Source organism: Symsagittifera roscoffensis, chromosome 4 (genome assembly GCF_963678635.1).
Source record: "Symsagittifera roscoffensis chromosome 4, txSymRosc1.1, whole genome shotgun sequence".
In the NCBI taxonomy this organism is placed as follows: Eukaryota; Metazoa; Xenacoelomorpha; order Acoela; family Convolutidae; genus Symsagittifera; species Symsagittifera roscoffensis.
The window spans coordinates 30,474,299-30,492,056 of NC_087065.1; the positions used below are offsets into that span (position 1 = coordinate 30,474,299).

The following is a 17,758-nucleotide window of genomic DNA, read 5'->3' on the forward strand; positions in this document are numbered from 1 at the left end:
TCTCGACCCGGGTGTCGCATTTTATAGTCAGTATCTATAAAATTTTAAAAATAGTCAAATAAAAGCCATCAAAAGTGGATTGAAATTAATTATTTTTTATATCATTATAATCCATTATACTCCAAAAAAAATTTATTATTTTTTTCATACAGTTTTATGCCAATATAACCCCTTATAATCGGTTATAATCAACTATAAAGGATTTTTTCGATAGATTATCCAGGAAATTTACAACTTTTTTTCAAATTTATTGCATTTCCTGTTTAGTTCAGTTGCTAAGTATTAGGTTTTATAAAATATTACATTTCTCTTTCCAATTTTTATACTTTTTGTCTTATATACCCCGTTTACCCCCCCCCCTCCCCCCCACTCCTGTTTACCCCCCCCCCCTCTCTCCTGTTTACCCCCCTCCCCCCACTACTGTTTACCCCCTCCCTCCGTTTTCCTCCCTGCTTACACCCCCTTTGTTTATCCCTTCCCCGTTTTCTTCCCTGTTTACCCGCCCCGTTTACCCCCCCCCCCTCCTCTCTACCTCCCTGCCCGTTGACCACTACTCAATTTACCACCACCCCATCTTAGTTTTACATCCACCCCCCGTTTACTGAGGGAGGGGGTTTGGTCGAATGCGGACGAATGCGGCCAATGTGTGGGGGGAGGAGGAGGGTTAATTCGAGTAGGTTAAGATTGCGAGTAGGCCATGAGTAACGCAGAAATATGTTGCAAATTTGCAAATGATTTTGCACAAAATATATAGATTATAATCCGTTAGAATCAATTATAATGGACTTTAAATGGATTATAATCCATTATAATGGATTTTAAATGTATTATAATCCATTATATTAGATTTTAATGGATTGTTTTTCTTAAAGAAAATAATCGATTATAATGACAATATAATCGATTTCGTGGTCTAAATTTGTCCCAATAATGGATTTTAATGACAACATTTTGGACAACAATTTTCCATTATAATCAATTATTATCCATGAAACTCCGGTGCGGGTTCGCTTCAATTTTTTTTTCAATAAATCATTTTCAATTGATTTCTTGATTAACTATTGATGTTAAAAACCAACAGAAGTCATAACAGGATCAGAGGCGCCTGAAAACGGGCTGTAATGTTCCACAGCGCTCTCGCAATGAGATTTCACTTGGTTGTAAAAAGAAGAAAATTTTACAGTGATTGGAATCTAGATTGCAAACAATTTATCATGATTATTATAATTATTACTATTAATATTATGATTATCATTATTATAATTATTATTTTTATTATTTTGATTATTATCATGATTATTGTTATTATTACGATGATTATGATTATGATTATGATTATTATTATTATAACTTTCGAACAAAGGCGCCAATTTTAGATGACGCGCTGGAAGTCTCTTTGAAGCCAGAGTTGCACTGTCTCTGATCTGAAATTTTCGTTGCGTATAACAAATTCGCCTGTTATAGCGTTTGATACGCAACAACGCCGTTGCGTTTCAAAAGCTATCAGATAACAGACGAATTTGTTATACGCACATCATTTTCTCCGTTCATGATTTTTCACGCGCTTCAGTTTAACCATAGCAGTTTCATTTGTTTCGAAAGGATTTTTTAGTCCTCAATTTCATTTGAAGCTGTTGTAGGATGAGTACGCGCAGTACAATGGACCCGGTCATTTTAATGACCCCGATGAACTGCTGTTGGGGGACGGGGCTCTCTCTATTGGTCAGCAGAAGATCCAGATGTCAGTATGGTGCATGTGGAGTGCACCCCTTCTCATCTCCTCTGATCTGAGAGTGATAAGTGATGAATCACTGGCCGTACTTCTCAATCAACACCTGATTGACATTGATCAGGACCCTTTGGGAGATTTTGGCAAGCGAGTGTTCACAAACAGCAACAACGATCAGCAAGTATGGGTGAAGAAATTGAGCGGGAAAAATGACTCACAAAGTAAATCTAGTTCAGTTTCACCCTTTTACTTGAGCTCATAATCTTTTCGGTTTTTTTTTTCGTTTCATTATAAAAGTTCAATACAAAAGCTCTTTATTTCCATTCCCCCACCCCTTCTTCCCGCATTTGATTTTCAACTTGAAACAAAATTGCTCGTTTTCAGAGCAAAGCCCTGAATGTTCCGACTGCCTTTTGAGGTCAATGGAGCAGTAATAACTTGGAAAAAATGTTTTAAAAAAACAAACAAAAAACAAACAAAAAATTATAGGTTTTTTTGTCTTATATGTTCTGATTGAACCCCACCCAGTTTACGTTAACCACTCATCCCAGTTTGCTTTTGCGAAATTAATCGAATTTAGTTCTAAAATTAAAATGGATTATAATCAATTATAATGGATTAGAATGGATTTTTAGTTAAAACAAAATCGATTATAATGATTTATACTGGCAAAAATAATCAATTTCGCTGCCAAAAATATTGGTTTATAATCTATTTTAATGGATAATAATGGATTACTATTTTTAAAAATGATCAATTATAATGGCAACACAATCGATTTCGTGGTCTGAGTCTTACATCTGTAATGAGTTATAAAAGATTTTTTTTTGTCTCCGGAATCCGTTATAATCAATTAGAATCCATGGGCGCTCCCTGCGGGGTCAATTCAATTGGAACGATTTTATTGTGTGGGTGAATTCACCACACATAAATCGTTCGCGTTACGTTCTCAGGATTATGAAAAAAACTTCAAATCTCGCATAATTTGGCAACAGAGCATGACCAATTTGGCAAATTTCAAACCCCCAGAACTTTACAAAAAATTATCTGAGGTAACATATCTTTTTTTAAATTTGAACTCAAGGAGATTATATCTTCAATGAGGTTTAAACAAATGTTGAAAATTGACCGGCGAAAATTGACTAAATAAAAACCACACCGACCATAAATACCCCGTTTTCTTCGAAATTCGGAACAATAAAATTTGGCTAAAAAGCTTCCTTCAACCAATTTGGAACAATTTCTAAGACGGATAAAATTTTTAAACGGGGCAACCTTTAGACCTCCATAACTTTTCGAAAATATTCACAAATGAAATGAAATTTTTAAATTTATGCTCAGGAAAATCATACTTTTTGAATGATTTAAACCTGTAGTTTCAGCACCAGAACAATTTGAAAAAATCTTAGACAACAGTTGTTCTCCTTCTGGAACTAACTCGCAAAGACCAGCATACACTAGATCTTTTGAGACTAGGAGATATAAGAGTAAGATTAAGATTGGTAATAGACTTAGAAGTTGCACGAACCTATCCGGCCGAAAATAAGATAGCTGGACGAACAGACGGTGTATCTTATCTGAAGTTACTCTAAGACTACAGACCCCCAGTCATAACTCATCTGGTGCGACCAAAAGTCTCGAACAAGACCTTAACTAACTTAGCATTAGACAATTAGAATTAGAATTAGACAATTCCAAAATTGCAAAATGTTAGATGGAACAGACAATTAAATAGAATTGTCTCTACGTCTCAATATATCTACGCCGATATTTCAAACAATACGAGAAAAACCAGGTTTTGCACGAATACCGAGATCAAGGCGTGAACAACGATTCGGAGACGGACCGATCTATTACATGATAGTACGACAAAAACTGGAATAAGTATTTGTATTCAGAATACTTTATGCAGTAAATTTAAATTTTCATTTATTAACATGAAAACCATTTGAAAAAAAATTTCTACATGAACCTATTTGGCGCTATACTTACTATATAAATAATAACGACTGATGAAAAGATGCACAAGTAGTTCTTTCCAAAACCTGCAGTGAATTGAAACTTTTGATAAATTACTTAATGAATAAAAAATACAGAAATTAGTTAGTAAGAAAGTTTATCGATAGTTTTGTTAGTTATAAGTAAATTATCTTCTCATTATCCCAGCTTTATTACCCAAAAAATGACCACAAAAAATTAAGAAACTAAAATAATTTGCAATCTAACTCTTAAAATCTTTCCTTAAATTAATTTTTTACATAAAAATTTATCAAGACATCCTTGTTTTTCAATAATTCACATTTAAATCATAAACAGATCATCAAGGCTTCCCTTGCGTTTTTAATTTTTTAAAATTAAATTTCGTTTCACAAAATTTCTGATCATCAAGGCTTCTCTTGGATCAGATAGAACAACTTTGTTCTACCCACATCATAAATTAAAGTGTCTAACTCCTTCAAACGTCGATTCACTCTCCAGGCTTTGTAAAGACCCAGAATAAAAAGACGTTTTTGAACAATTCTAATTAAGATAGGCAGTGAAAAACTTCGGTTACTCATCCTTCGCTCGAGCTCTTCCTTTTAGATGACCCAGGCGAAAACCCTTAACAACATTAGTAAGTTTTAAAACAGTATCTAACGATCTACTTGTCTTCTAATTATACCTGAACCTTGTGGATTGATTTACTATTCTCCAAACCTTGATCACAAATCAAACCACTAGGAAAGATTCAGTAAGTTCATCATATACTAGATCGAGTTACGAGAAAGTAAAAAATCATTATCGCGAACTGATATACTCTCTCTCCAACCTGTCAACCACGACAATCTCTGACCCAAGTTAAGATAACCACACAAAAACCGTAAGCACTAAAAATTTAGGAAAATAGAAAATCTAAATCCCGAGTTTTGCATCCATCATCCTAAACTTTATGTCAAGAGATAACCTCGGCAGTGAACAAACAATCATTCTACACAATTGCTTAATTGAAAACGAAAGATTTGATCTTGTAATCACTCGACACAAACAATCAAACGGATATATCAGATCAACAACACGAAAAAAAATAATAAAACAAAAACAAATTATCAAAAGACGATTTTCTGAAAAACGAAACGCAGTTTCAGAATCAGATAAAAATACAATACAGGAACTTCAAGACCTGAAAGATTCAATAAATAAAATTAACCCAATAGAAAATCAAAATAAATTTTCTGACGCAGAAGCTACATCACCAGCATCATTTAAGGAAAAACGTAGAAATAAAAGTCATACGTTGATAAACCAGTACGACTGTACAATTGGAATCAACCAATCAGACACATTGAAAGTTACACACTAACAGTTTAAAGATACAAAAAATGATTGAAAAGGACAAAAATTTAGATGAGAACTCAATATTTCTCTTTTTTATCCGTCCACAAATTCATTCCGCTGGGGGAAAAGTACTTTTTTGACACAACTTAGTTATGAAAATATTCAAAAAAGGAAGTAGTCCATGTGAACAGGAATTTCCTGAAACAAGAATAAAACGACAAACTCTTGATCACTATCTCTAAGGCATATGTAAAATTACTTCATTCTATGGTGTATTCACAATCGAAATCTTACCACCACAATGAAACAAAACAAAAAAAACGTCCAACAGAAATTTTTTTTAGGACAAAAACTACAATTTTTTTGCAAAAAATAAAATAATAAAACCTACTCATATAAAAAGTATTTCAATGAATAACAACAATGGTTTAAAACTAATCAACGGAAAAATAATTGGAATATCGATCAACCAGATCCTATTTATCAACCAGATATTTTTGAACTTTTTACACGAAATGAACAAACACGACAATCAAGAAGACAAACCTTTCCTGCAAGACGAAATTCAGCATCACATAATAATAAATTCTAATCACAAAATCCTATAACTTCACAAAGCTACCAACCAAATCAAATGCAAAATTAAATCCCATTACCATGTTTAACATCACAATATATCAAAAACACAACATAAAATTTTTTCTCAATTATTAGATGCAGCAGAACCACCCCAAATGACTGTGAATCCATACCTTAGGGGTGGATCATTAAAATCCTCTAACAAACCACTAATGATATTCGCAGGAAGAAAGTTTGAAAACTCAATAGAAGATTATTTAAACGCAGTCACAGCTAACTTCATTTTAAATATAGGACCTGAACCAGTAAATTTGCCGCTTCATCAAAACTGGATACATAGACGCACAGCTCTAATCCAAACTACATTTGATGGCGCAGCCATAAAACGGTTTTCAATGTTACCAATAGATTTTTAATCAGACTGGAAAAGATTCACACGAGAGTGTTCAAAGACGTCGACCCTGAAAGAAATAAACCACATCAGAGAGTTCTATGCAATGAAATTTGTACACTCCCTAATGAAACAAAAAAAAACAAATCGCAGTAATAATCAAAACAGTAAGAAAAGCATAATCTTTTAATACTCATGATTACAAAACACAGAAAAAACAGAAGTCTTAATGATGACTCTAACCCAACAAAAAGCAAAAAAAAGAGAAAATCACATCCATCATCAACTCAAGAGCCTGATATAGATTTCCGAAAACTAGTAGATAAACTAGAACAAGCTGAAATTAATATGAAATTATAAGAAATCAAAACTTTCAAATTACAAAAAGTAAATAATATCGAAACAACAATCTCAGAAAGGAATATTATTCATGACTCTGGCATTAAATTAGCAGAAAAAAAATCACTCAAAAACGAATCATCTACGAGAAAAATCCAAAGTTCAAAGGTAAACGATCATTGAAAAATCGGTGTAATTATTGTCGCAGATATGGACAAAAACAGCAAGATAATCAAAATAAATTACAGAGGCATAGAGAATCAAATAAATCTTTTTATCTTTATTTGAAGAAAACCCAAAATTTACCAAACGAAAAAAATCATTGAAATAATAAATCTGGAAAACCACTCCTGGATAACTGTAGCAACTATAGACAGCAATCAATTTACCAAAATATTTATCGCGGAAGATCTCCAGATTGAAGAAACTCACAAAACTTCTCATAAAATAGATATAGCAGATCTAATAGTCAAAATAATCAATGTCGAAACAATTACTCAAGATCAAATTCAAATAGAAGTAAAAATTCAAAGTATAATAGAAACCGTTTATATTCATACTCTCGGAATAGATATTATTCAAATGACCGTTTTAGAAATTCCTCTTATAATCAAAACCGAAACAGTTCGAACAAAAGACAATACTCAGATCATAGATCACAAAACTCTTCAAACAAAAGATCAAACTACATTATGAGTCACAATAGATCTCGTGACAACTCAAGAAATCAAATTAATAACCACCCAAATTGACAAAGAAATATTCTCAGTCACCACACAGAGTTAACACACAATATATATGTTCACAGCAGAACTATAGAAGCAGTACACCTAAATATCAGCGGCAAATTAACCAAGTACAAGCAGCTGAAGAAACTCAATCAGACCTTCCCGTTATTGACAACTTATAAAAATAGAAATTACACTTAAATCATATACATTTTGAATCCACAGATGATGAGAGCGAAACAGTACACACGCTTTCAATGAACATGCTTCATATTGAAAATGAATACGAAAACATTTGATTCCATAAAATTAACCAAAACAAGGAAAGCTTTGAGAACGTTGAAAAGTAAGACAATAGACAAAGTACAACAGATTATACTGAACAAAAAATTGAAGAAAATTCAATATGAATAAAACATATCAAATACAACAAGTAAAATACAACCAATTAATGAAAAATTTTGGACAATCCCACTTCTATCAAGAAGTCCAAAAAGAAAAGTTTTTCAGTCACCAGAAATTGAAGATGATCTTCTAATTGACTCAGGAGCAGAATCAAATTTTATAAACATGCCCAAATGGAATGAAATACAGACAATACACTCAAAAGTGTCACCTTCAAAAACAGCAAGCAAATTAGCTACAGCACAAGGATCAAGTCTACCAAATTACGGAAAAATTCGACTATTCCTTGTTCCAACACGAACAAGGGAACAAAAATTAACTTTTAAGAAACCTTTCAAACAAACTTTCCACAGAACTGATATACAACACAATATCGTTGGAATACCATTTACTACGAAAAATTTTCCCTATACTTTTATCCTAAAAAGCAAATTACACTTAGAAGATAAATATACAAGGATGAACAATACATCTCTAACATTCTTTCAAAGACTTAAGAAACACTCCCCATTTTTTCAAACGTTTATTCTATTCATAACCGAGAACAATTGAAACCATCATCAGGATATGTAAATAAGTTTTCAATAAATAAAATTCATCGATATAATGTTGATCAAAATAAACAACGATGATATATTTCGAATTCAAACCAATCCATGAAATTGTTAGAGTGACCATCATATCTATCAAATACACATAAAACACATATTCAGACATAATCTCTTTATACGTATACAACAATTCACAATACAAAATCAAGTTAACCCTCGTACTTTCAGGATATTGCGAAACAAATGCAACAAATTCTCCAACGGAAGAAAGAGCATTTAGAGTAAATACTATCCTACAATTAGTAGACATTTGTCAAACAACAATTCTCATTGAAGAATTATCAATCAACAACATAACAGATGACTCAAAACAAAACACAGACTGTTTTTTTAAAAACACCATATTTTAAACCAACATTTCAAATTTCGAAATACACAAATGAACAACAAAAATTTGTCACAATGTTCAATTTCTACTTTCTAAAATCACTCAGCAAGATTTTGGACAATTAGCAGAACTATTATTCAAAAACCCAATGATTTATGCCACACCTAAATTTGATGTGGTAAAGGTAAATTCACCACTACATCTACAATTAGAAAATCGACACCACCTGAATTGATAACAAGGAAAACGACAGAAGAAAAACCACAAATTATAAAACTCTTTCTTGCAAAAGATGAAAAATCACTACGATTGGAATGCAAATATGAAGTGAAAATTGATCTTGACAATGCACAAAAAAATTTATTACAATATTTCCAATTATATTTTGATTGCCAAAATATTCATCACAAGGAAGACTTATTAGGAAAATCTACAATCAAACCGATACCATATTTATCATGGATCAAAACAAGATACAACAAAAACCACTCAAACAAAAAATGTATAGGAAAGGCTTTTTCCCTTTGTTTAAGAAGAAAACTTCACTCATAAAAAAAATTTATCAGGACACCCAGATTTAGACTCAAAGTAGACTATGAATCAAATTTTTAATTAACAAGACCTTTAGAAAATAAAACCCTCTCAAAAACAGAAATTGAAAGCTTTTTTCATACAGTTACAGAAAATATAACACTGGAACTACCACAAAATTATCAAAATATTGGCTCTGTCATTAGACAACGTAAATCTTGGCACATATATAAAACAAAACCTGTAAAAGCAGATATCACATTTCTGGGAAATAAAACACTTCTTAGATATTTCAGAAATTTCAATAACACAACGATAATTGAGAATACTGACAACTTGGAATGCCAAACCTCTGAACTAAAAGTACCCTGTCTACCCTTGAGTATGATACCCCTAGAACTTCACATCTCACATTCTTTAAACTCAAAAGGACATGCAGGAACAGAAAAAACATACTCTAATTTTGTTCAAAATTTTTACAATCCAAATGCATTGAATTGGATAAAAGTTCTATGTAATGATTGTATAACATGTCAATTAAAAACCAAATCCACTCCAAAAACAAATGGCAGAAAAACAAGACTTTGAAGGACAAAATTTATATTTCACCACAGAATCTCATTTGATACAAAAGGCCCTATATCACCCTCCTCAGAAGGAATTTCATGTACAATGCTAAAAGTTGATGCATTTACTCACCATATTGAACTCAGTACTGTACCTCATCGCAAAGATTATTATGCATATACAATACTCTACGAACATTGAATAGCTAAATTTGGATTCCCAAAAATCCTTGTCACAGACGATAATGGTACTGAATTCATAAAAAATGAAATCATCACACTAAGCCATCTTTATAACATTATGAAATAAACCCCGAACATCTCATGCCCCATGGACTAATGGTTTAGTCGAAGGTATGAACCGTTCACTACAGTAATACCTCAGATGTATCATTATTGGAAATTATAAAAAAGATACTGAAAGTTCAACTGACCTGAAACTGTTCACCTTAGATTATAATTTACAAAGAAAAACAATACTAGGACTATCACCATATGAAATGATTTTTAATCAAAAACCATGAAAACCGATAATGATCAGGGCAAATTCCTCAAAAATGCACAAGGTTAACTTCGACCTACAAAAGAATCAATTTTTTATAATCTACCATTACATACGCACAAAGAAGATCATTGTTTTCACCCGCAAATGTTGAAATTAGCTTCCGGCACACATACAGAGTGGATTTTGAATCAAGACAAAAAGCACAAACAAATTTATCAAAAACTAGCCAAAAAACATTTCAAAGACAGAATGTTCAATCACAAAATAATTCACGTTTCACACCAGCTGCAAAATTAAAAATTGGAACATATGTTTTAATACCAAGTTTTATAACACGAAAAGGAATATCTAAAATTCTACAACCGATTCGAAAACGACCATTTCAAATTATTGACAAGCTCACTGATGTTACATAGAAACTTTTTGATTATAACAGAAAATAAGTAGTTTATCATCGAACTAATCTTTTGCCATTATACCCAAAAGAATACGCGCTTCGCGAATTTAAAATTATACTCCTTTTATACTCCTTTACAGGACTAATTATTTTCCAGGACAATTCAGACAACAGTCATCAACAAAATCAAAATATAAATCATTCATCATCTTTACCAAAATCAAAACCAATTGAAAACACCTCACCAAAATACCAAAAGATAAGCAAAAGACAAATACCACAAAAACAAAAGGAGTAATCGTAGATTAGAAGAACAAATTTTACCACAAGAAACAAAAAAAAGTCACAACAACGCAAATCATCACGATTCTGAAGTCAACCACGGAAAGATTACAAAACTTTCATTCCAAAATCTAAAATAATAGAGAAAGTTGAATTTCAGAAACCCCTTCCTAATTAATTTAAAAAATAAACTAATGTCAAAATATACAATGCTATTAGTTGATGCATTTACTCACCATATTGAACTCAATCCTGTACCTCATAGCAACGATTATTATGCAAATACAATACTCTACGAAATTACTGACGTATTTATAAAAAGTATTCTATCACCATATCCAACGTATTAGAAGCAACCCTCTAATCCAGACACTACTCAGTTCAAGCTGTTTCATGTGTTTGAAGGAAAACTATTGAATTAGCCTAACGACAAAATCCGAATGATCATTTAGCCTAAGGTCGATACAACATCGCCGAACCCCCAACCATCCAATAAAATTAAAGAAAACTAGGAAGCTCATCCCTAGACCTCCAGACTTCTCTTCACCAAAAGGTGCCCATATCTAACCCACTTGCCAAAAAATCAAAAACAATCTCGCCACACTCGATTTTCGATTCCAAAATTAAAAAGCACTTCGACGAAACAAATCTTTTCTCAAATGCTTCTCTCTTGACTAGTTCAATATCTAAAAACAATAACTTCAAAATTTCTTTCAGTTTTCACAATTTTTTTTACTTAGTATGTTCTTAATCATAGATACCCTTGAATCCTTCTCTTGAATACCCTTGATTCCTTCTCTTTATCATAATTTTCTGCAATTTCGTCGTGATTGATCACTCCCTAATAGAAGTATATCTAAATTTTTCGAAAAATCTTGACCACCTCCTCAGGTACGATATTTCAACAACTATTTAAATGTTAAGATATTTTTTTAATAAAAAAGGCATTCTTCTTCTTTTCGTAATTTTTGTCACATTCCTTGATTCCTTAATTTTGACAATATGTAAAGGTATAAAAAAGGCAAAAATCACCATTGAACTAGCAACAATTCTCTTAATCATTTTTATAGAAGAATACCAAAAACAAGATAGATTTTCTTTATAAAGAAAACAGTTTAAACAATCTAAAACAGCTAATCAACAACCAATCCAACAATCCTTATCGACTGCGACATCCCAAGAACTCCCAACAACTACAATTTCTGGTCAAGCAAACCAAACTCATCATCAACACGCAATTAATTTCAAGAAAATCATATTTTTACATATTCGAGGAAAGACACGCGTTATTATCTGAATCGTTGACACCAGTAGTCGGCCACGCACCTCTAAGATAAATACAATACGAACCAACGTATTACATCTATCATTCTCTCCACAAGACCTTAATAGAACAAGACATCCAACTCAAAACCAAAATCAATTATCTACACTAGAAAGAAAAATAATCCATCCCCGAAGACATAGAAATTTTGCAACACCCAGAGTTCATTTAAGTATACCTCATCACCATCTCGAAATCCGTTAGTTCTTTCTAGTAACAAAAATCAAAGTACCCCGCCCCCCATCTTTACAACAATTTCACAACAAAATACTCTAAAAATCCCATCGGATTTTTTACGATCAATCCCCACTTCTGAACAATTTCGTGAAAAATCTTTCAACCCTCCCACTTCAACACAACGTCTTCCACATTGGATGACACAAGTAATCAATCAAGTTGAACCAAGTTTAGTAAAGGATCCTATAGGTATATCATGAGATACATTTTTGTCACTGCCAGAAACTTTGTCACTACCTTTAACCCCCTCAACAAAAAGTCAAACTCCGACTACAACGTTTACACTAATTTTCACAAATTAATTTAGACGAAAGTTGTCGAGAACTTTTAGACGCTAATATGACTCTACGATTAGATTGGAGCACATTCCTAGCACCTCCTCTATTTGCTTAACATCTTGATGGTAATGAATTACTTAATTAGGCACTTAACAGATTACAATAATCAGCAAAGTTCTCAGAGTAATTGTACACTGTTCACAAGTACCAACTGGAAATAAGAACATACTCGATCACAAATCCTTTCATCAAAATAATCTCGAAAGACTTTTGCATCTTAACCCTGAAGGTTGCAAAAACAAACTAAAACGATTACAACTAACTACGAACAAAGGCACGAATCGTAAACTAGTAAACTTTCAAGTCTTTCAGACTCTGCACATCAAGCAGAACTTGAAAGATACCAAGGTCAAAAAACATTAGACGATAAATACCCGTTCCACGGCGCACACGGACGTTTAACTTATGATCTACACGACAAAAATTGGATACCACACATTGGAATAAATAACCCTTTCAATTGTACAGCAGACAAAGAATAGAGGATACCAAAAAACATTGTTTCTTGATCGGAAAATTCAATAAGAAAGAGTACAATTAACACCAGATTTGAAAAAAATCACTATATACTATATCTAGGAATACGCTTGCCTTGCAAAAACAATCAAAGTTATTGCGATCCCACCACTCGAACCCAGGTAACCATAGTGTGGTTCCCTGAAGACACATTTACCTCATTTCAAGTTACAAAAAATTCACACATGAATGATTTTTTTTTCATCAAAATACTTCATTGATTCAATTCCATTTGAAAAAGTAAGCCCTGATGAAATCAGATCTAATGGACAACGCTATAATCATATTGATGGAATAGAAAACAAGTTAAACACATTTTCAAATTTACCCTGCAACAGAAGTCGCTTGCAAGTAAACTACACCACTTTATAATACCCAATATTCGGAAATTCTTGTCGAATACGAAAAAGTTTCCACATGAAAACAGGAAAATTAATTATTAACCAGGCTCAGCCGTACCAAAGTCGTAACGACGAAAACTCTTACAGCCCAGTAACAATTTTGAAAATTCCAGGAAATCCTGGTGGAAAACTTAGTCCACAGGATAAAGGCAGTACACGTTTACAAGAACTATCACTCATGAATATTAATTAATTCGGCGCAATCCACTATGATATACACTTAGATATGAAATTGAATTACGTAAAAAGTAGAATTTTTCAAGAAATGTCATTAAACAGATTAGAAACACTCTATCACTTATTTGAACTCGAACGAACACAAATACTAAAATCACTTGCATTAGCTGTATTAAAAATACCTTATGTAGAATATTTGTTCTCAGGTAATAGATCAAATTTTATGGATTATGAAGGAATTATTCTCTGGTACTACACATGTGCTTACAAAAAGTATCACCAATATACGTTTTTGACGACAAACGATGTTTTAAAAAATCCCTATGTTTTACAAAAATAAAGTACTTTTTGTCGACATACTTCCCAGGCGCACATACTTACCATCTCAAAATGCTTTAGATCTTTCTAGTAACACAAATCAAAGTATCCCGCCATCATCACAACAATTTCACAACAAAATACTCCAAATAACCCATCGGATTTTTAAGGATCAATCTTTCAACCCTCCCACTTCAACGCAACGTCTTCCACATTGGATGACACAAGCATTCACTCAAGGTGAACCAAATTTAATAAATGATCCTATAGGTATATCATCAGATACATCTTTGTTACTGCCAGACACTTTATCACTAGCTTCAACCCCCTCAACAATAAGTCAAATTCCAACTACAACCTTTCCACTAAATTTCCCTACAAATTTAGATGATAGATATCGAGAAATTTTTTCTAGTAATATACCTTTTCAAATTTTTTCTAGTAATGTATTTTTTCAAAAACACATTTTCAAATTTACACTGCAACAGAACTCGCTTGCAAGTAAACTACACCACTTTATAAAACACAATATTCGGAAATTCTTGTCGAATACGAAAAGTTTCCACATGAAAACAGGAAAATTAATTATTAACCAGGCTCAGCCGTACCAAAGTCGTAACGACGAAAACTCTTACAGCCCAGTAACAATTTTGAAAATTTCAGGAAATCCCGGTGGAAAACTTATAAAGGTCCACAGGATAAAGGCAGTACACGTTTACAAGAACTATCACTCATGAATATTACTTAATTCGGCGCAATACACTATGATATACACTTAGATATGAAATTGAATTACGTAAAAAGTAGAATTTTTCAAGAAATGTCATTAAACAGATTAGAAACACTCTATCACTTATTTGAACTCGAACGAACACAAATACTAAAATCACTTGCATTAGCTGTATTAAAAATACCTTATGTAGAATATTTGTTCTCAGGTAATAGATCAAAATTTATGGATTATGAAGGAATTATTCTCTGGTACTACACATGTGCTTACAAAAAGTATCACCATTATACGTTTTTGACGACAAACGATTTTTTAAAAAATCCCTATGTTTTACAAAAATAAAGAACTTTTTGTCGACATACTTCCCAGGCGCACATACTTACCATCTCAAAATCCTTTAGATCTTTCTAGTAACACAAATCAAAGTATCCCGCCATCATTACAACAATTTCACAACAAAATACTCCATATAACCCATCGGATTTTTTAGGATCAATCTTTCAACCCTCCCACTTCAACACAACGTCTTCCACATTGGATGACACAAGCATTCACTCAAGGTGATCCAAATTTAATAAATGATCCTATAGGTATATCATCAGATACATCTTTGTCACTGCCAGACACTTTATCACTAGCTTCAACCCCCTCAACAATAAGTCAAATTCCAACTACAACCTTTCCACTAAATTTCCCTACAAATTTAGACGATAGATATCGAGAAATTTTTTCTAGTAATATACCTCAACGATTAAATTGAAACACATTCGTAGCACCTCCTCTCCTATTGGGTCAACATCTTGATAGCAATAGATTACATAATTGGGCCCTAAATTGATATAAATACAGACACGATATCCACAAGTCATACAGGAACACAATATACAGATTCATACAAAGGACCATCTGACACTTAAACTTGAAATAACAGTAAAACTAAACAATTTAGTCCATCGCCCGCCACCCGTACGCAAAAGAACAGCTCAACCTGTACATCCCGCCTTTATTACAACAGAAATTAACTTTGAATACAATAAAAAAAAAAGACACTTGGATATATAACATTCTATAACCCATTTTCAAGACTCTCTTACACATGTATGTTTCAATAGTTTTTTCCTTGAAACTTTTCTCCCGCTTGTTCTTTTAGAACCTACATCTCGTCAAAAACCTTCCCCTAGAACAGTTCCACAAGACTTACTAGTTACTTATTATGACTGCGAAGAAAATGAACGAAAAACATTACTTAAATACGCAATAAGCCAAGTAACCCAATTCGAATCCGAACCACAAGATATAGAATCAACAATTATAGTAGCAACACTCTATTCAAAAGAACGAGCTACAACCTTAACAGGATATAAATGCACAGCGAAATTTTCATTGAAAAAAGTACATGGTTTTTAATTATTGAATCAATTCCTTTTGAAAAAGTAAACAATATTCAGAAATTTTTGTCGAATACAAAAAAAAGGAAAATTGATGAATATCCCGGCTCAACTGTACCAAAGTCGCAACGACAAAAACTCTTACATCCCAGTAATATTTTTGAAAAATACAGGAAATCCTACTGGAAAACTTCGTCCATAGGATAAAGGCAGTACAAGTTTTTAAGAACTATTACTCGTGAATTTTTTTTACTTCGGCACAATCCATTATGATATACACTTAGATATGAATTTGGATTACACAATAAGTAGAATTTTTAAGAAATGTCATTCTCCAAATTAGAAACAGCCCATTACTTATGTGAATTCGAACGAACACAAATATTACAATCACTAGCATTAGCAGTATTAAAAAAACCCTATGCAGGCTAGTTATTCTCAGGTAAAACATCAAAACTTTTTTGATTATGAAGAAATTTTTCTCTAGCACTACACATGTACTAATAAGTATAACCATTATACGTTTTTGCGATAAACGATGTTACAAAAGAACCCTTATATTCTACAAAAAAGAAGTACATTTTGTCGAGACACTTTCGAGACGTACATATGTTTGGCATACAGCCATCCCATGCGGATACCTTAAAGATATAAAAGGTTACATTTATCTTAACGGTGAAAAGTACCGTCCACAAAATATCTCACCTATAAAAAATTTTAACTTTGTTAAATTTAAAAACGAACTTCTCGTTTTTCTAGGATGGCCCTAATACATCTTGGAAAAATTGAATAAATTATGCGCTATGTTTATTTTTTTTTTTGGATTCCTCTTCTCACAATTAAAACGAATATGCAACATATGCGCAATACACACACAATTAAACGAACAAGCTAGTGTAGCACACACAATATTTGCAGGATTTTTTAGATTTTTTTCAAACTCAATCAATAATACTCTTTCAGACGCTCAAATTAGTGATTAAAAAAAAATTATCAACCGATTTAAACGCATATGATAATTCACAAGACGATACAAACCTACATCACCACAATTACAAAATTGACATAATAACAATCCCGTATCTTTGTTACCACGAAACTATAGAGATACAGCAATAACACATCACATCTCTCCGAATCATACATTTGCTTTTGCCTCAAAACAATAATACATTAACAATTAATCAGCTATCACATTCCATTTCATTCTCTGAATACTCAAACCAAACACCCACAGTATTAGAAAGACGAGCCTACCGAGTCTTCAAACGAAAGCTTTCCAATGCCTAACCCCACGTACTTTACCAACCCCGACCAGCCCGACTGTTTTCCCTTCACCCACTTCACACTAACACTAAGGATTTCTTAAAATACAATTATCCATTCATCCCACAGTACATTTACTACCAGACCACTAACAACGACCAACTGATCTATGTTGATGATTATAGCCTGTTTCAGACACTATCATTATCATGGACCTCATACTACCACTTCACTAGCCCTTACGCGCACCCCTTATACAATAACCCAGCGGACAATGAAATCCAGGGTACATTAACTAACTACCGCACTGCAAGAAAAACAGTTTACAATTATAGGACTAACCCAGACATTGAATAG

The 17,758-nt window shown here is 32.6% G+C and overlaps 1 protein-coding gene across 1 annotated transcript in view; it reads left to right on the top strand.

Moving 5' to 3' along the window:
* The window catches only part of LOC134843911 (alpha-N-acetylgalactosaminidase-like), a gene marked incomplete in the record, with an annotated part of 60,152 nt that overhangs the window by 29,936 nt on the left and 12,458 nt on the right, over nucleotides 1–17,758 (top strand). Inside the window, 1 exon segment of the mRNA XM_063860251.1 lies at nucleotides 1,641–1,950. Within this exon segment, the coding sequence (XP_063716321.1) occupies nucleotides 1,641–1,950 (310 nt within the window).